The 19,279-nt window shown below is 49.0% G+C and overlaps 9 protein-coding genes across 9 annotated transcripts; 5 read left to right on the forward strand and 4 right to left on the reverse strand.

Moving 5' to 3' along the window:
* Positions 1 to 24: 24 nt before the first annotated feature.
* VTN00DRAFT_6468 (uncharacterized protein) lies at positions 25 to 982 on the reverse strand (the record flags this gene model as incomplete). Its single annotated transcript, XM_069433107.1, has 3 exons — positions 25 to 101; positions 216 to 853; positions 942 to 982. The coding sequence occupies 3 exons, from the start codon at positions 980 to 982 to the stop codon at positions 25 to 27; spliced, it is 756 nt and encodes a 251-aa protein (XP_069288900.1).
* Positions 983 to 2,801: 1,819 nt separating this feature from the next.
* On the reverse strand, positions 2,802 to 3,440 carry VTN00DRAFT_6469 (uncharacterized protein; the record flags this gene model as incomplete). The annotated part of the gene is made up of 2 exons (XM_069433108.1): positions 2,802 to 2,962; positions 3,047 to 3,440. The coding sequence occupies 2 exons, from the start codon at positions 3,438 to 3,440 to the stop codon at positions 2,802 to 2,804; spliced, it is 555 nt and encodes a 184-aa protein (XP_069288901.1).
* A 3,263-nt stretch (positions 3,441 to 6,703) lies between these two features.
* Positions 6,704 to 7,496, forward strand: VTN00DRAFT_6470 (uncharacterized protein; the record flags this gene model as incomplete). Its single annotated transcript, XM_069433110.1, has 2 exons — positions 6,704 to 7,121; positions 7,231 to 7,496. 2 exons carry the CDS (start codon positions 6,704 to 6,706, stop codon positions 7,494 to 7,496), a joined length of 684 nt encoding a protein of 227 aa, XP_069288902.1.
* Positions 7,497 to 8,511: 1,015 nt separating this feature from the next.
* Positions 8,512 to 9,784, forward strand: VTN00DRAFT_6471 (uncharacterized protein; the record flags this gene model as incomplete). The annotated part of the gene is made up of 3 exons (XM_069433111.1): positions 8,512 to 8,623; positions 8,725 to 8,879; positions 9,011 to 9,784. The coding sequence occupies 3 exons, from the start codon at positions 8,512 to 8,514 to the stop codon at positions 9,782 to 9,784; spliced, it is 1,041 nt and encodes a 346-aa protein (XP_069288903.1).
* A 403-nt stretch (positions 9,785 to 10,187) lies between these two features.
* VTN00DRAFT_6472 (uncharacterized protein) lies at positions 10,188 to 11,494 on the reverse strand (the record flags this gene model as incomplete). Its single annotated transcript, XM_069433112.1, has 2 exons — positions 10,188 to 10,895; positions 11,105 to 11,494. The coding sequence occupies 2 exons, from the start codon at positions 11,492 to 11,494 to the stop codon at positions 10,188 to 10,190; spliced, it is 1,098 nt and encodes a 365-aa protein (XP_069288904.1).
* Positions 11,495 to 11,829: 335 nt separating this feature from the next.
* On the forward strand, positions 11,830 to 12,324 carry VTN00DRAFT_6473 (uncharacterized protein; the record flags this gene model as incomplete). The annotated part of the gene is made up of 1 exon (XM_069433113.1): positions 11,830 to 12,324. One exon carries the CDS (start codon positions 11,830 to 11,832, stop codon positions 12,322 to 12,324), a length of 495 nt encoding a protein of 164 aa, XP_069288905.1.
* Positions 12,325 to 13,674: 1,350 nt separating this feature from the next.
* On the reverse strand, positions 13,675 to 14,605 carry VTN00DRAFT_6474 (uncharacterized protein; the record flags this gene model as incomplete). Its single annotated transcript, XM_069433114.1, has 3 exons — positions 13,675 to 13,941; positions 14,024 to 14,475; positions 14,554 to 14,605. The coding sequence occupies 3 exons, from the start codon at positions 14,603 to 14,605 to the stop codon at positions 13,675 to 13,677; spliced, it is 771 nt and encodes a 256-aa protein (XP_069288906.1).
* Positions 14,606 to 15,113: 508 nt separating this feature from the next.
* Positions 15,114 to 15,847, forward strand: VTN00DRAFT_6475 (uncharacterized protein; the record flags this gene model as incomplete). Its single annotated transcript, XM_069433115.1, has 2 exons — positions 15,114 to 15,132; positions 15,201 to 15,847. 2 exons carry the CDS (start codon positions 15,114 to 15,116, stop codon positions 15,845 to 15,847), a joined length of 666 nt encoding a protein of 221 aa, XP_069288907.1.
* Positions 15,848 to 18,985: 3,138 nt separating this feature from the next.
* Positions 18,986 to 19,216, forward strand: VTN00DRAFT_6476 (uncharacterized protein; the record flags this gene model as incomplete). Its single annotated transcript, XM_069433116.1, has 1 exon — positions 18,986 to 19,216. One exon carries the CDS (start codon positions 18,986 to 18,988, stop codon positions 19,214 to 19,216), a length of 231 nt encoding a protein of 76 aa, XP_069288908.1.
* Between the last annotated feature and the right edge of the window lie 63 nt (positions 19,217 to 19,279).

The following is a 19,279-nucleotide window of genomic DNA, read 5'->3' on the forward strand; positions in this document are numbered from 1 at the left end:
CGTTTTCCCCGTTGTAACATTATATTACAGAACGATCACCAGGATTAATAATAGTATCAGCACGAAGATCAACAGTGCGATGCAAAAGGAGGACACCGTGTCTAGTACATTTATGGGCAGTTAGTTTTTCGTCGCTTTTTTCCAATCTTTATAGCAGGCTATATAGATAGGTCTCAAAGTCAAAAACGAAGCGCATGGCTTTAAGCAACACTTACCCTCATTCTTCCTCACGATATGGCCTAGTCTCCTCACTCCATTTTGTAGCTTCCCTCCAACACGGTCTGCCAACGTATCCACATCGTCCAGCATGACCGCCTGCTCCTCGAGCTCCCTGCCCATGTCGTCCGCCTGCTGCCGCAGGTTCCCCACGGTCCGGAACACCCCGTCCAGCTGCTGATCTTGCTCCTGCATCAGCTCGACCTGCCGCTGCTGCTCGAGCGATGAGTAGTAGTCATCGCCGCCCCTCCCATCCTCCGGCGACAGCAGGTTGTCGAAATCTGACGGGTTGGGCAGCGCCGACGCGCCTCCAGCTCCTCCTTTACCTGCTGATGATGCCCTGAAGGGCTTCTCCAACTCCTGTTTCATGCTATCGATCTCCGTCCCGACGTCCTCGACCAGCTTCCGCCGGCGCTGCACCTCCTCCAACTCGAGGCCATATCGGTAGGGATCTTGCTCGATGGCGCCGACACTCTCGACCAGGTCGCGCAGGTCCGCGCTGAGGTCCTGCAGCGTGGACTCGAGCTCCGATCGGGCTTGCTGGAGTTCCGGGTTCGAGGGGGAGGTCGCGAGGGAGCGGATGCGGAGGAAGGAGGAGAAGAGAGGACGGGTGGTCTGCAGCGTCGAGAGGACGTCTCTGTGTCATGTAAATAATATCGTCAGCATGTCTATACATGCCTAATGATTGAGAATTGCGGCCGTGTAAGAGAGCGGGGAGAACATACGCTTGGACCTGGAGGAAAGGGTCTTGATTTGAAGAATCCATTGCTGCAGAGATATGTGTGATTATTGGAACGGAGAATTCATTCTAATGGGGGCCCTCGAGGGCTATATTCAGTTGGACTTGGTCGTGGACATGACGGAGCTGCTCTCCAGCCCCGACCGAAAGCGACCAGGGCGCGCCCGACCGGGCGGCTGAGGCTCCGCCCCAGATGGGCTTGGCGCCTGGCAGTTTGACACTCGGACGCACAGCACCCTCGATCGTGCGTCCCTACTATCTCCTTGTCTCCTCACTTATGATAATCAATGGAAGAGTAAAATATTGCGTTGGAGAAATTCTTCAGTCTAATTTTTTGAGGCTTTGTGTCCTGCAAAGGGGTCCGATATTTTCTAAAATGCACATCCCTGGGTCCTTCATGACGGCCATGCAAGATGCCGCTGGAGGAGCCGATTGTTTCACCATATTTGAAGTTGCAAATCGACACTCTCGACAAGGACATGCTTTCTGAGACGATTTACCCATGAGATAATGCAAAAACCAGACATTCTGAGCTCCCTTGAATAATGCTAGCATTCGACAACCACCTTGGCAGTTGGCTCCGTTGCAATGTCTCCCTCTCTACAGGAATGGTTTTATCCGTTTGAAGTGTTCCACGATCGTTATGATGGGCTACAGAAAGTGCTTGCACTGTTTTCTATGAAGCAGTCCTTCTCTCTTATGCTTTGATCAACAGAGTATGACTCGAACAGATGCTGATTTGGTTTCAAAGAATCTGGCAACAAAGGCCCATGAACTACCCAGTTTATATCATACAGCCACGGAATTAATGTTTAATGATCCTTCAAGAACTACCATACAAGTATGAGCAGGGAATATCATGTGGAAAGCACGTGAGATGTCAAAGGTATCTAACATAGGTTGACAGGAATACCCAGATGACAGCTTTATACACAAGATCAACAGTGTATTACATATGATCTGGTCAGCAGTCAATTGTGATAAGCTAGATTTACAGACGAATTAAATTACTGAAAAGCCAGGCTAGCAATTCCCTTAGGGATATACGCAAGATTCGGACAAGAGAGGTATCCGATGATCACGGGGGAGCATTTCATGACCAATGTGATTCAGAGAAATTTTAAGGCCTTGCAGGAGGAGCAGAGGGCTCTAGCGGCAGCTTCTGCTTAAAAGTCAATCGGGAGTACCATGTGACGAATTGTCGGCGACTGTGGGGGGAATGATTGCTTTATCTATTGACCGTGGTTAAGAAGCTCCATCCATTAAGATCAGAGCTGGAAAAGCTCGTTGTCTCTTACTGATAGTCTTTCTGAAGGGTTCTCTGTGTCAGATCCATGTAAACATGGGTACTCCTCCGCTCCTGCGCACCGTGGATGATTACTAGATAATTTACCCGGACCAAGCTTTTGATGTCAAGCTGCATCAAACTGATGTTCGTACATTCTCCTTCTGAGCCAAACACATACATGCTTTCGTCGCTAGTCGCCCATCTTTCGTAGAAATTAGCGCCCCAAGACTCTCGAAATCGCGCAGTTTACTTCCCCTTTCTTCCATCACCTCATATCCATTGTCCTGCTCACAACTTCAGTTACCATGATCCGATGCCCGTTTCCCAAGTGACTGACTGCACATGTACATACTAAAATGTATCTTTCTTCCCAAGAAGTGTCGACAAATCCAACCATCAGTGTTTGTCATCAGGACCTGCGAAGGCCTTTAGTGGTAATAGAGAGTTGGTCCGCTTCCACTAACCCAATCCAGTCCAACCTCCCTTTATCACTGCACCCTCTGTCGCTTGCGTCCCCGGGAATCGCCCTCCTCTGGAGGAGGAGGCATTCGAAACTCGTTAATCGTCGCAAGCATTGTCTCCGCGATGCTCTTCGCGATGGGTTGGGGGGAAGGCTTCGCGAACTTGTTCGTACTGGCGCTGGATAGGGCCGAGGAAGATGAAATCGTCCGGAAATCCTTGGATCCGGGCCAGCTCTCGTACGGTGAGGTCTCCGCGTTCTGTTTGATGTTGAGGGCCAACTTATTAGCATTAATCCTTAAGGTATTATAATAGCGGGTTGCCTCCTGATGAAGCAAACATACCTGGATGTGAGAGGGGGGGCTGGCCGTAATTTCCCACGGTCACTGAAGAATCCATGTTGATCGGCTTATGCGTAGAAGCCAGTCGTCCTGTCTGATTGTTGTAGATATTTGCCGACCCATGGCCGCACACAAGGGCCGTTGCGGTGTTTCCACTCTCATCATCCCTGGGTTTCTTGAAGCCTAAATCTCTGATTCGGTCTCCGACTGTAACATTCTGCTCTTCCTGTGCGAATGCCTGTCTCCACTGGGGGGCCGCGCAGATTGGCATGGTCAGAAGGATGATGATTGTTCTGTCCTGTGGAAGGCCATTGCTGGAGACAGGGACCTTTTTGATATGGACAGAATGCCTGCTTTCAAGAATGGTTATATTGACCCCAATGAGTTTCTTGATCATATCGTGATGGAATATCCACACAGGAAAGGTGAGAACCAGAAAGCTTCTCAGCGATATGATCGCAGAAGAATGTCTTGGATTTGGATACGTCACCAAGATCCAGCTCTGAATAACGACAAGGGTATTAGTGTGTATGATATAGATATTGAGCCATGTATCATTGATTTTAAGTAGACGACGTTCGGGGAGGAAGAGCAGATCAAGTCCAACATTTCCACCGCACACAAACATGATTTCTATCTCGCTTGTTCTTTCGTTTAATAGCATAGAGGCTTTTAGGGCTCCTTGTATATTTTGTTCAAAAGCCGATCCTAGCAGAGAATACGGCTTTGAATTTCCGAATATGTGGATGCGTTCTTCGTGAGCAGTTTGTACTAAGGAATCTTGTCGAAGCAGATTCCAGAGAATTTCAGGGATGGGTTCTGGTCTCTTTCTAAGTGTCTCTATGATAGGTTCGGCTTCCAGTCGCGAGTTAGTAATTCACCCTTTAGTATAGAATATTCCTTCTGGCCTTACCTCATGGCCACTTCTTTTCACAGTAATAAAGACAAATCATCACCTTGCCGACGTAGATGGTCCCATATTTTCTTTCTCGTAGTATCTTTCAAAAGGCTATCAGCCATGTGGACATCTGGATGGTGTGGAAACTTTTGAAGCAGATTGACATAGATGGGTAACACGGATTCCCTCATATGGATGGCAGCCTCCCAAATCTGGCTTATTTTCTGCGCTTCCTGAAGTTGATTTCTCAGGCGTTGTCTGTCCCTGTTAATATTTCCCTGGAGAAAGTTATATCCAAATTTGGATTTCTTGGATCCGCACAAACCCGATGCGGGGAGGCGAAGCCTTCGAGATACACTTTCCCTGCAAAATTTGGATCTATGATCAAGTCGACATAAGCAGTTTCAACGATATCGGATGGATTCACGGGACGACGGATGTCAAGACATCTAACCACCATGAGAACTCTTCTTGTTGTACTGACGAAATCATGACTGAAAAATCTTTCCATATGCACGGTGCAAACTTGGACAAAGTCTTTGAAACATCCACTGTTGAACTTTCGGACACTCTCGACATCAATGTGGCCGGTTCTAGTGTACAGGAAAAATGCGACATGTCCTTCCCACAGAATTCGAAACTCCAATAATAGTTGCTCGCGGCAAACAGTACCTTGTGATTGTTGCGACACATGGCCAGTGCCGCAAGCTCGAATCCTTCGCCATGGCAACCTGCGAGGTCATCATTGCCGCTTGTTGATGATTCACCAAGCGCAAGATGCTTTGGGTGCAATTCTGAGGACGCGTTGACCAATACAACATGTCCTAATTTCTTGTCGTATTTGATATATCCCATAAGAAACCGGTTACTTTCTGTTTGAACCACTCCAGGCTGGTGTACAGTGATCGTGGTACACTCGTTCGAATCCTCGTATCTAGTTTTGAACTGCCGCTGGTCTGGGTCAAAAGAGACGAGGATAGCCTCTTTCCTGATTGATGTTGGCATAAAAGGTACTGTACTTAACAGCTTAGTGCAGATAGGCTTACCAATTCTGATAGAACTCCCGAAAAGCGTCTGTCGTATCCCGTCCCTTCACATAGTCTTTGAGATATTTAATTCTTGAATTTGCATTGCGGAAATTGTTGTTACTGTGGACGGCGCCCCAGCCCCTTGGGAATGCGAGCTGGTTCATCCTTTCTGAAGCCGCTGTCGGACTCAAGGGCAAAATATCACAAGGGTTTCTTTTGAGTCAAGGAAGAGTGTAGCGAGTGAAGGAAAAAATTAGACTGGCAAGAGTGAAGAGAGGACTATGGATGCAAGTTACTGTCAGCTGCCCTGGTGAGGGCAAGCGCAAATGGAGGAAGTAGAATTCAAGATGTTGTCATGACCCGAGTGTCGGGTGTTGTGGTTCTCGTTGTGTTGAAGAGGGGCCTTTCTGGGTGTTGGTCACATGAGATGTCCATCAGAGATGAAGATGCTCTGAGTTATATCAGTAAAGCGTTCATTTTTCTTGGTCTCCTCACTTCCATCAGTGACTTCCTGGCGATATTCACATTTAGACTCGACCCATGTACGCAGAAATTCTGCATGTTACTATCTCAGTTGTCTAGTAGGTACTTGATAATAAAAGTCGACCGAGTGAGTTGTAACAGAGAGGATCACGGTTGCTCCCTGGCACGGAATTTGGTACAGTGCATCGTGTAGAGCCCACACTACAGTTTGCTGTAGTGCTTGGGAATGAAATGTGACAGGATATATGATAACTGAGCTCAGCTAGAATTTCGTACAATGACGCCAGAGAGTAGACATTGCCTGGTTTGTTATTTCTGTAAAGTAGAAGCATTGGAATGGTAACAAGATGGTGGTGGTATTGAAACTGACGGCTCTTAACCTGTTCAGCTGTCACCAAAAAATACCAGTACTGACTGCAACTAGATAAACATTTTTGTAATCAGTCAGTATTTTTGGTTCACATCAGTTTTGTCAACTATCCTACCTAGATATGAGTATAGATCTCTCGTCGAGCGTTGAGAGGTGAGGTAAATCCATTGGCTACGCGATTGCTGCATTCCACCGCGTGGCGCGTTCCCGACACGTGAGACTCTATCTCTGTATGTGCTTGAGAGGTCTTCGAATCTTGTAAGGAAAATCTTCTCACTGTCTGGCTTACCAGTTACTGCATGTCTTTTTCTTCTCTTCAAGTTGATATCTCCAAACTGCTGATAGTCAGATGCTGACATTAAGGCAAACCATCGAGCTTGTTAGGCGCGCTGTGTCTGGAGCTTTAACTGGAGTCTGGTGCCTCTTGGCCTGATCGACCTCCAGCATTACTTAGGGAGGCTTAGGTGATGCTGACCTCTCGTCTTTAAATAGGCCTGGATCCCGTCCAATAGTTACCGTGAGCTTGCAGGGTTATATACATGGGAGCCAGCAGACAAAGGAGTGAAGTTATTCGAAATTATTCTATCTGAGACAGTGTTTCTGTTGCTTGCTACGCTGGCTAACGGCATCTCAGCTTCCACCGCTCCGCTCACTTGGAAATCCAGCGGCTGGTACTATAAAAGACTGCAAGTTACCATCGATCCTTTGGAAGAAGTAACCGTCGAACGGGCTTGGTTTTGATTGTTCATATTTGCTCCTTAGATGCTTTCTGTCTATATTACTTGTTCTCGTCTGCTGAACTTGCTCATATTTGCTCGGGAGGAAAATACTTACGTTCTATACCATAATCACAATAATCAGCTGATATTAGATATAGCAAGATGCTCTCGAGATCCCTGCTTGTCGTCCTTTCCTCCACTCTCGCTGCGATGGCCATGCCTCAGCAGACTCCCTCTCCATCTCTCCTTTCAAGTGTCAGTTCTACGACATCGCCGCCAGACTCCTCCATTACCCCAGCTGCCACTCTCAGCTGCTCGGATGGCTCCACAATCGTCCACACTACTGAGTGCACGCTCGGGACTCCGATATCATACTGCTATAGTCCGCCTCCCCCAATACAGTGCTCGTCAGGATACTTCCCGGGCGTGTGGCACCCAGGTCATTGCGAAGAGGCGCAGACATGCTATCCTCTTGACGTATCTTGGCTTACTACCAAGTGTTCCAACGGTGGTATCCCATGGAGCACGTCGACACTGTATGAGGGTACTCTGGCAGGCGGGGAAATGACGACCATTAGCAGTAAGTAGATGCTTTTTCCTTCGTTATTTATTCCCTCAGCCGTTCGACAGAATATCCATTCTGTGGAAAGAACCAGCCAGCCTCTGACATAACAAATTTTATCCTACAGTGGTATCTTGCTCCTGCGCTGCCAACCAGTGGTACAGCGATACCCTCGCGCCTGGCGGCACCGCCGTCGAAACGTACTGCATGCCTTACAGTGATTGTCCTTCGGGGATGACGGCGTCCGTGAGCACCAATTCCTACTGCTTGACTGCTCCCTCCAGCGCGTGTTCGGATATCCCTACCACGACCAACTTCTGCAAATGCGCGAACCCTACCGAGACGGCGGTGTATCCACCTGGCGATGGTGCTGTCGCGACAGGATGTACGTGAGAGAAGTAGAACAGACCAGCATGCGAAATTAGGATCTACAAAGATTCTGGGAGTGAAAAGAGGATGACTTGAACATGCGCATGGAATTTAGAGAAGAGGTGGGACTGAAAATGGATAAAAATTTAAGGGAAGATGTCAGCAGCGAGTTTAGCATCAGAAGAATAATATTAATGATCACAAGATTGAAAAAGGAATAGCCTGTTTCCTCATATCAAGTCTTTTGTGCATGCGAATTGAGAACGGCTATCTATCAACGCGACGCAGCCCCATGTACGCAAGGGTGTAGTGAAACCCGGTTAAACAGCCCCTGTTTTTTAATGCAACTTGAATGGATGCGACCTCGGGTAGCACAGTATTGCCTAATATCTCAAGATGGGGCCCTTCGCTGCATGGATGCAATCAAAATGCAGCTATTCGAGGTCTGTGTCACATATCTTTAGACACATTACGCTCTCATTGCTTTATTAGATCGAACAATTTACTCCGTACGACATGGAGGATCTCCGTCTCATCCCGTGGCCTGTCATCCTGGATGCCCTCTATATGTGATATACACTGAAAGGACATACAAGTACCACCTACTAACTCCGTCCATTGCACAGAACTAGGTAAGGCACGATGAACTTCCGCTTACAGAAACTGGTCTCCCGGCCCAGGACCGCCTACCTAGACCAGCCAGTGTCTATCATGTCGGACCTTAGGCCACTTTGACTCAATGCCATTTCTTTCCCATTTGGGAGGTTTGGGATATATAGTATACCTATTTTGGGAGTGGAGGAAAGTTCACATAACGTTACCGTCCCACAGTGTTGATTGTAACACTGGAGGAGGATCATATGTGCAACGACAGGAGATAATAGTCGATGAAAACCCCATTCCTCAATCCAACTGATCACGGTGCAGCCTTATTTTACTCTTCCCTTCTCCTAACCCGTGCACAGTTTGGATTGAACTGTTACCCTGGCACCTTTTAAGAAAGAAAGAAAGGACGAGCTAAGCTGCACAACACAACACAATGTCAGCTCCCCTACCTGAGATGGACTATCGATTCCTGGGCCGAACTGGCCTCAAAGTCTCCGCAATCTCACTGGGAGGATGGCTTACCTATGGTGGACACGTTGAAAACGGTACGTTTTTGCAATTTCTGAACGAGGACTGGGGTGGGAGGGTGTAGTCGGGCCTGTTTCTTTCAAGTGCAAAGCGAATTCTGATCTCATGAACACCACAGAAATCTCATTTGAGTGCATGAAAGCAGCGTACGATGCTGGAATCAACTTCTTCGATACCGCGGAGTTGTACGAGGGCGGGCAGGCGGAGGTCGTCCTAGGGCAAGCGATCAAGAAGTACGGGTGGAAGCAGAATGATCTGGTCATTTCGACAAAGGTAGGATTCCATCTGCATATTCCTAGGATTCAAAGGCAGTACCTTATTTGCATGGCATCCCATGCATGCAAGCAATAACAGTACACCGTAGATATGACTGTTGATTAAACGCTGATATAAACCCTTCGCAGCTCTACTGGGGAGCAGCCAACTCCGCCAACCCTTCCAACCCACTTAACAACAAGGGCCTATCCCGCAAACACATCATCGAAGGAATGGAGGCCTCCTTGAAACGTCTCGACCTTCCTTACGTCGACATCGTCTACGCGCACCGTCCGGACCGGCAGACACCCATGGATGAAATCGTCCGCGCCTTCAACCACCTCATCAACACGGGCAAGGCCTTCTACTGGGGCACGTCCGAATGGACTGCCAGCGAGGTCGCAGACGCCTGGAGGATCGCAGACCGGCTGGGTCTGATCGGCCCCGCGGTCGAGCAGCCGCAGTATAACCTGCTGGTGCGGGAGCGCGTGGAGAGGGAGTACCGCTGGCTATATGAGGCCCACGGGCTGGGTCTGACGGTCTTCTCGCCGCTCAAGCAGGGCGTCCTGACGGGGAAGTACCTCGGGGCGGAGGCGCCCCCTCCGGGGACGCGTCTGGCGGAGGTCCGGAGCCCGTATTTCAGGAACCCGTTCGGGGACAAGACGTGGCAGCGGGAGCTGGAACAGGTCGCGGCGCTCAAGCCCATCGCGGACGAGCTGGGGGCGTCGCTTGCGCAGCTGGCGCTCGCATGGGTGCTGAAGAACAAGCACGTCTCGAGTCTCATCACGGGGGCGTCCAGGCCCGAGCAGGTCACGGAGAATGTGCGCGCCCTGGCGTTCGTGGACAAGTTGACGCCCGAAATCATAGAAAAAATTGAGAAAGCCGTCGAGAACAAGCCTGCAGAGGAGCGGGCCAGATTCTAGTAAGGAATGCGATTTGCTCGATGCGATTCTTCTAGCATATACATACCTACGTAGTAGTGGGTGCTTCCGGAAGAAGTCCTAGCGATGAGATATAGATTAGTATAGATAACTTCAATCAAGTATTATATCAACTCGCTATTTGCCGCATTTATATCTTCCCTGCGAAAAAATAGACCCAGGGCCCGAAGGCGCCATTGCTAAACCATGAGTAGAACGTATATTGCAATGTTGTCGGATTGGATAGCTATGTGCTTATTACCATTGACTAACTCATTCTTATATACGTACATGCGTGCATCTAAGATTGATATCTCCAAGCCCAATTCCACTGTCCTATACTGCAAAGACTATCCCATTAGAGAAAGCTTGGGAGCCTCTTCAAACCACCATCTACGCAGCTAGGTCAGTTATCATTAATATAAGCATCATAGACATCCGCATAAAACATCCTCCCCACATCCCTATGACTCCGAATCTTCGTCCTTAACTGCGCCTCGCCCCAAGTGTCATACTTCCCCTTCAAAAATGGCGCATCGATCGCTGACCTCTCACCCTTCTCCTCCTCTTCCGTCCCTTCTGCCAACCCACGAAAATGTTCCGTTAACGTTTCCACCGCCTCCTTCTTGGTCAAATTGCCCCTCACGCCCTGGAAAAAGGGCACGCTGAGCCGGTCCTGGCGCATATCCGAGGACAGCAGCACGCGGTGCGTGGTGGCGCGGCACACACCGTGCGTGACGACCTCGAAGGCCTGTCCGATATTGACGACGAATGTGCCCGGGATGGTGGGGACGTCGATCCAGTCCCCGGACTGGTTGAGGGCTTGGAGGCCTTTTATCTCCGGAGGGGAGGCCTGGAGGAGGAAGGTCCACCACCCGGAGGAGTCTTTGTGGGGACCGACGCCTTGTGTCGTCGTTGTTGATGAGGAGGATGCAGATGTAGGAGGGTACCGGACGAGTTTCAGACGGTGCTGGTCTGATAGGAAGGGGAAGAAGGTTTCCGGTGGGAGGAAGAGAGCCTCAGCGACTAGGCGTAGGAAACGATTACCCAGCGCGGTGAGTTCTCTGATGTAGGCCTCCACGATGGGACGGAGGGCGGGGTACTGGGATGGCCACTGTAACGGCGGTTAGAATATATACTATCCGTCTATTCAAAATTTCTGAGACGTTTAAGCGCAGGCGTTCAAAAAAAATCATATACTGGCTAGAGACGCGTCGTAATTTAGTATGGAGCTAGATCTATGCATAGTTGTCGATCCATCCATTCACCTGTGAATACAAATATAGATATAGGATAGAGATAGATAATTATACAGATACATACCTGATTTGGTCCCTTCAGCCTCTCATACAACAGCCTCTCCTCCCCTCTCTCCTTTCCCTCACTCCATCTATCCTCCAACTCCGTCGCAAACTCGACCTGCTCGCGGCGATCCTCCTTCCCCGCCGTTGTCTCCGCTCCCACCGCACTGTACCCCAGAAAGTGCGGTGAATTGTGCAGCGCAATCTCCTCCTTTGCCTCTGGTGGAAGGGCAAAGAGGATAGGGAGGGCTTGTACCAGATCCGATATTACGGTGCTGGGGACGCCGTGGTTCGAGACGTACAGGAAGCCGACGGAGGTGAGGGCATGGTGGAGTTTGCGGAGGAGGTGGGGGCGGGTCTGCGGGGAGGATGCGAGGGAGAGATCGATGATGGGAATGGAGGTGAAGGACATGTTGGTGAATGCTTATGATATTCCGCTAGCCATATGACAGGTGTGACAGGCTTTATGTTTGGGGAACGAAGCTCTGCCTGTTGCTGCGTTCTGAATGAGGAGTCCATGGAAAGGACTACCTTGGCGGGATTCTATGGCGTGCTTGAACTGTCATATCATGTTGGAAAAGGCAACGCCGCCAATTAGGGACTGTCACTGCTAATATGAATGTGACAGTGCCTATTCACTTTCATTATGGGCGCTACTTCCCATTTAAAGCCATGAGCACTAGAATCGCTCAATAACCATGGATCTGATCTATAACCACCCAGGGGACTCTCTAGCGGCCTAGTGCTATGCCTATCCACCTGTATTCCTGCAGAATTACTCATGACGAGGAGATCTTGCAAGAAAATCTAAAGAACAAGCTCGACATGGAGAGACGAGCACCTGCATCTCCGTCGTCCGCAGACGACATCCATGACCTCCTGGCTGCGATAAACAAGATCGAGAAACGGGACCGTCGACAAGTACCTGCAAGCCGTGCTGGGCCAACACACCATCCAAGGCGTATTATTACTGAGGTCTTGGATTCACTTGCAAGCCTCTGTGTCTCACAGGAGAAACATGAAGTCATTGCGACGGCTCTAAGAGTGAATACACAAGCCCGGTCTCTCGAACTGATGGTCGCCGCTAACGGAGACATCCCAACTGTCATCTCATCCCACTTGAAAGAGATCTGGAACTTGCTACGACGGATCTCCTCGTTGAACAACAAACTAGACACACGCGGTTCACACGAAGGCTCCCCCACTCAGCCGCTGACTGACGCCGAATATGAGACACCATGACAAAAATCTGCCCAGATGTGCATTGACTTTTACGTTCAAAAGTTTCAGCAGCACGTGAATTCTAAGTTCAACCAGTTGGCTTCAATAGACGCGAATGGTTTGGACAAACCACACCCTTTTATAAACGTGAAGAGCTCAATTGAGGCCATTGAGTACATGTTTACGAGGAAAGAAGGCGAATTTTTCGGGAAGCCCGCTCGAGAAGATCAACATAGGCCATCAATCATCTTCCAGCACATAGGAAAGCTTCTTTTTTTAGGAAAGAAAGAGGCTCTTGATTATATCTTTCAAAGATTGCCTCAAGCATTTAGAAACCCATGTTTTTTTTTTCAGTCTACGAAGCGCCCAAACAGCAATCCAAGAATTCTTTGACAAGGGTTGGTTCGTTACTGAAGACCGTAGCCGCATATCAGGCTTCCCGAAGCTCGAGGTCTACCTGCAGAAAGTCAACTCTCTTATCAGCAGCATCCACATCCTTCTGAAGGCCGCAGCCTCTCCGCAATGCAGGCATCTGTTCGCGTTTGACTTTACCGTCACGCCGCTGAGGGGAATTATGTCAAAAGCAGCAAGTATCCCCGAGACAGCGCGCCGATTCGACCGCCCAGTCCCGACGAGAGATACCCAACCTTCTTGGGGGCCTTCAGGAGTACTATGCGGAAGCTAAGGTCACGATTGAAGTACTTAGCAAAAGGATAGGACTGGAATAGCTTTCTGTTCTTCATGCATGAGCACTCTATTTATGTGAAATATCCAGATCAGCTAGCTACCTTAGGTACCGAGTAGATTCTACGGGCACCCACCCACTGCCCTTTTTCTTGCCTTGGCAGGTGAGCATCGCTGCCAGTGTCTCGAGCTTATTGAAAGTCGGTTGAGGAGCGGATGAATGGGGTGATAGTCGCGCGTCTAGGATGACAGAAGTTAATGTCGAATTCGGAAAAGAGTGCCTCAGTGAATAGATATGTACTTTCCTCCGACGTGATATAAATTCACAACTTGAGCTTCCTCTGTGAAATTGTCATTTTTCAGATCCAGCTCGAAACGGTGGATCAAGGAGTTATCTGTGCATCGGTACCGCGTAATGCTCAAAGAAGTTTTTTTTTGCACCAGAAGTAAGTATTGGAATATCCATGTATTTATTCACTATATGACTATTGACAAACAAGTATGATATGCAAATCATGCATACAATAAATAGATAGGTTCCTAAGCTTTTCATTCATACCCATTCGCCTCGCTGCACAATGCAAAAGAAAATGCTGGCTGGCGGCAGAATGTTCACATTATTAGTCGTATGCAGGCGCAATTTTTACAGCGCGCAAATATAGGAATATAAGTAATACTAAATCAGAATTAGATGCACTTTCCACCGTCGACGACCATGTCCGTGCCGTTGATGAAGCGGCCCTCGTCGGACGCCAGGTAGAGACACATGTTGGCGACGTCGTCGACCTCGGTCAGACGGCCCAGGGGCACCTGCGCGACGAACTTCTCGCGGTTCTGGGGCGTGTCCTCGACGCCGGTGAACATGGAGAAGAGGCCCGTGGAGCAGAGGAGTGGGCAGACGGAGTTGACACGGATGTTGTGCGGGCCGTATTCGGCTGCGAGACCTTTGGTGGCCTGTATGTGGCAAGGCGTGTCAGAGACAAAAACACATACTGTGAACCAAGTTTATGACATGGTGGAGACTTCATCAACTCACGTTGGAAACGGCACCCTTCGAGGCGTTGTACCACACCAGACCCGGACGCGGGCGCGACGCTCCCGTCGAAGAGATGTTGATCATGGAGCCGCCCTGGCCCTGCTCGATCATCCGGGGCATGAAGGCCTGCGCGGCCAGGAAGATGCCCTTGACGTTGACGTTGAAGACGCGCTCCCACTCCGCCTCGGTCACCTCGGCGGTGGGCTTGTTGCGGTACGTGGTGCCCGCATTGTTGACGAGGATGTCCAGGCGGCCGAACTTGGAGAAGGCGAGGTCGATGACGGCCTTCCACTCGTCGGCTTTGGTCACGTCCTGCTTCTGGAAGACCAGGTTCGCGGGGTTCTGGGCGGCGACCTTCTCGCCGCCCTCGACGTTGATGTCGGTGAGGATGACCTTGGCGCCCTCCTCGCCGAACCGGCGGGCGATGGCGGCGCCGAAACCAGAGCCTCCTCCTGCAGTGGTGGTCGGTTAGCTGGTGTTCCGAGGTAGTCTTGAATCCGGATGGAAGTGGCAAGGAAGAATGTACGCACCAGTGACGATGGCAACCTTGCCTGCAAGACGGGATCCTGGTTGAGCAGCCATGATTGAATCACTCTGAATCAATCGGTTGATTGATAGATGCAGGGAAAAGGAGAGAGGTGGAACGAGGCAATAGGAAAGGGGGATATGAAAAGAGGGGTCGTTTAAAGTTATTCCCGAGGAACAGAGAGAAGTAGATCAGAGACAACCCAACAAGCCGTCTCTTTTCCTCACAGGTACGGAAGTACTTCCGTCCTTCTCTGTACTACAGTTGTACAAACTACGATCGAGCTGGAGTTGCGTGTACCTGACAGGCCCTAAGCTAAGTCTGGAAGAGAACAGGTACGATCTCCGATAAGGAGCGATGATCGCAGCGTGCCCAGATGGAACCAAGGGGCAGGGAGAGAGTCGTAGACTGGCTCTTGAGACGTGGTAGAGAGCACAAAATTAGGGCGAGGATGTTGGTTGCAAATCATGCCTCCACCAGGAGAACGTGCAAGTATCGTATCCACAGCCTGATCGTCGAGCTGCTCCGTACATCGCCTACATTCTGTGCACGTGACGGGGGAAAATGTCTACTCCGTCGAGCAGTATGTATCACCATCCTTCAAACGAGGGCGACTCGGAACGCGCGGAGGGGCGACAACGTGCTTGACAGACGGGACGGCAGATGCGGGGAACGTCAAGCATCCCGGCTGCAGAAGAACGTTGAAGCGAGATCGAAAAGGACACGCGTTTCCCGGCTCCGTACCGCGCCTGCTGACTGGAAGGTTGATCTTCCCCGTCGACAAATCGGCCCAACTCTGTCCGGCCATCCATGGAATCGGGTCCCTTCCACCCCAGAAGAAGGTTAGAACGGTCGTTACCGCGGGGAGGCCTGTCAGCTCTGTATACATGATTCTTTCCATACTGCAGCACCAGATGCAACAGATCGCATTCCCCAGAAAGCAGAGACACACAATGCATCATCGACAGTCGATCCCGATGCTCTCCCGTATATGCATGCATGAACCCCGGTACCGTGCACGTTTCGTCAGGTTCGTGCGGCGGCGCAGCTGGCAGATCGCACATGGTCCTCCGGAGAGCGGGTCGGGCGGACCGTCGGGACGTCGGGTCTCGGGACCCTTGCCCCTAATCCTATCCTGTCGGTTCGTCAGCGTCCATTACCAAGTACCGCATAATATTATTAACACAGTGTTAATGTTATTGATTTCCGTCCTCTACCCCGTAACAATCCTGGAGACGAAGCAGTCTCCGTCTGACATCTGCGCGGACATGGCGGGAATAAGTCCGCTGTCCGCGTGACTGTCTACTAACCCATCTGACTCCGTATCTATCTGTCTAGACTTAACGACCAGCCACCTACCTAACTAGACCCCTCCTGAGAAGGTAACTATACTCCGAACTATTATACTGAATCGAAGTGGACGATGTCGTGATAGGTAGTACTTCGATCTTAGCCAATCATCTCCACGCACCGTGCGGACATTGGCCGACGCAACGACTCGGGACGAGTCATGGCCACTAATTGGCTGGGTTCATAGGTCTCAGGGTGGTCTGGTTCGACTCTGGTGCCGAGATTTGACTAAGCCTTCGAGGCGAGGCTCGATTCTCTGGTACCTTTTGGACCTTCAACCTTTTTTCTCAAGGCCAAGACCAAGCCACAACCCTCTCAAATCCCAAGGTTCAGGTTGGGAGAAACTTTACCACGGTAACCAGAAACTAAAAAAGCAAAAAGAAAAGTATAATATATACTCCGAAAGTCTGTTGTCAATTGGAAAAAAAGTAAAAACGAAAAAAAACGGTCGACTAGAAAAGAAAAGGTAATCGGTACATGCATGGACTGTACAGGGGTCCCTAGGAACCAAATACCTCTTCGGGATCATATCCCTGCAAGACGTTACCTGTCACAACTTCTAAATATGGCAAAGCAAGGGATGAAGAATTTGTGAACAAGGGCTCGGGTTATTTTCTCTCATATACAGTATTATTATGCATCTGATGAATCGAGACAGACGGATTTGCGTTGCGCGGGGCAGTTAGTTGGACGGCAGGGGGAAGGGAGGGAGGGTGTGGGGACGGGTGAAAGTGATGCCGTGACGGAGAATAATCATCTTCTTAATCTGAAACATGCATGCAACTGATCTTCATTTTCTCGTCTTACTACTAATACGGAAGATATACTCTGTAGTCCATGCACATACAAGTACCACTTAAACCCCAGGATCAGGGATCGCACAGTGCCAGTATGCCTGTACTATTTTATTCGTGTTCCTCGTAAGGCATCGTGAGACATATTTCATCACCTATCTCGGCACCATAACTCCATTTAGCAAATGTCCTATTAGATGAAATGTCTCAGATACTACTGCTACTAGGCCGACAAGGCTGCAAGGCGCGAGGGAGGGCAGATAGATAGATTTACAGATTCCCTAACTAACTAATAATAATATTATTATGGGGTAAAATAGACCACCCTGGACCCTGACCCTTACAGTCAGTCACCGTGCTGCATACGTACGTGGCTGCGGACTATTTATTTTTTTTTTCCCCTTCTACACTACAGCTCAAGCCACCTACCTATCTATCTATCAACTGCATGTGCACTGTACACAGTATAATGTGCCTCGGTATTATCCCATTCAAGACTGGGCCCTGGCTTAATGACTTGGCTATCGAAATCTCGAACGATAGATAAATAATATTCATTAAATCGTAAGGCGAAGGAGTCAGAGCTCTACCTAATCTATCTAGTCTACTAATGAGCATATGGATTTATGGAATCAATCTCAAGAGCACGTGCATCAATCGATTGAATAAAATAATAATTGAGTCAATAATGACGCCTGTGGCGTTGCTTTTTTTGTTATCTAATATTGTATTTTATAGAACACCCACCAAAAAAAAACTACATACAAGCCAAGATCTGAAAAAGAAAAGTTAAGAATTCCAATTGAAGAACTGAAAAAAGAAAAATAAACAAAACCCGAGAAATTTGGACAAGCCCACGGTACAGTAGGTTAGGTAGGCCCGCTAAGATCCGGTACCGAGGGAATTCTGAGTGGATGGAAAGAAGAACAAGACGGGACGGGACGGACGGGGCCAGCGGGGCGCCATCCCCATCCCATCAATCAATCACCGAATATTATTGTCACGACATGAAACAATCCACGGTTCGCTTCTAGAGTTACATACTTTCCTCAAACTTAAGTCCTGAGTTTGTTCTTTTTCTTTCAATATCAATCTGTTGATATTTTTCTGTCTTAAAAGTCCCTCTTTTTTGAATCTTAATCCCTGTACCTAATACAAAGCACGTTAACGATTTCTCGGAATCCGAACTCCTTGTTGTGTCAGAAAACACCCGAACTACCGAGGACAAGGAAACTGATCACGCAAGCAAACCACCAATGAGGAACAACTAGCGGCCAGACCCGTCGTTTGCTGAACGGGAAAAGCGAATTTAAAAAAATGATCAACTTCACATAACAACCCAGTAACTAGTCTACAATAGGAAAAGACAAAAAGTCATCTAGGTGCCAGGTGCATAAGCCATACAGGAAAAGATAAGCTCCGCAATATAATGAAGGTGAATGTTTCAGAAGTTTTTCCCGTCGCGGAGTTGATTTTTCGATGGAAATTTCAGCCTATGATGACAGTGGGGAAAAAAAAATCTAGCACCTAAGGTACGCAGTACTTAAGCTAAGCTAAGCTAAACTAAACTAAACTAAACTAAGCTGAAGAAGTTTCAAGGTGCTGCAGCAGCCTAAGAACGCAAGGGCTGGGATTTTGGTAAGGGTTTTTAAGTTTTGGAGGTGGGGCAGGAAATCGACCCGTTCTTCGACGATCGTCGGTCGGTCGGTTGGTTAGTAACTAAACTAAGGTTTTAGTCTGACGAACTTAGTCTGACTCATGAGGACTTTGCAAAATTTCAACACTGATACCTTTGGGGGTACTTATGTTTGAAGCCCGATGATTACTATTCGGGGATGGATGAGTATAGTAGCCCCATAGGTTTGTCTCAATATGCCTAAATGCCGCTGTGGCTAAGTCCGACACGGCTCGAGCGGGATCATGGAGAGCTGAAGAGCACGTGGTCAATGCTCATCGTAATAAGGGTTTTTTTCGTTCCAGGAGAGATATCCTGTCGAGGATGAGGACACTTGGTAGTACCTACGTATACTATGTACACAGTAAGGGGAGGTAAGAAAGCGGCTGAAGCAGCATGACACGACACAAGAGAAATACATATCCTTATGTCAGATGCAAGGAGATTGAGAGAGACATATAGAGAAGACACAGATCCGCCTATTCATGTTTTTTCCTTCCCCCCCCCCCCCCCCCCCTTTTTTTTTTTTCCTAGAGTAAGCCCAATAGTAGAACAAAACAGTAGAAGAACATGATGAACATCACACTCCCAGCTGGGCCGTCACGTCCCCTAGTGCAATGATTATTCCAAATCCCCTGCAGTTGAAGCGAAGCACGGTCGCGTTGATCAAGACGGAAAGGCTCCGACGCTGGACAGCCAACCCGTTCCCGCCGACTTGGGAGACCAGCCGCATCGCGCGGGATCGATCGATCGTGATGCATCAACTTCTTGAACAGGCGGGGCGGCAGAGAGTAAGCGGGAACTGTGTAGGAAACAGGGAATATCGAAAGAAAATCGTGTCTTGGTAAACAAAGTAGCCGCGCATCACACACCACTGACAACAGAAGGGTATCTGTACATGTACAACGAAA

Source organism: Thermoascus crustaceus (assembly GCF_041956765.1).
Source record: "Thermoascus crustaceus strain CBS 181.67 unplaced genomic scaffold VTN00scaffold_3, whole genome shotgun sequence".
Taxonomy (NCBI): Eukaryota; Fungi; Ascomycota; class Eurotiomycetes; order Eurotiales; family Thermoascaceae; genus Thermoascus; species Thermoascus crustaceus.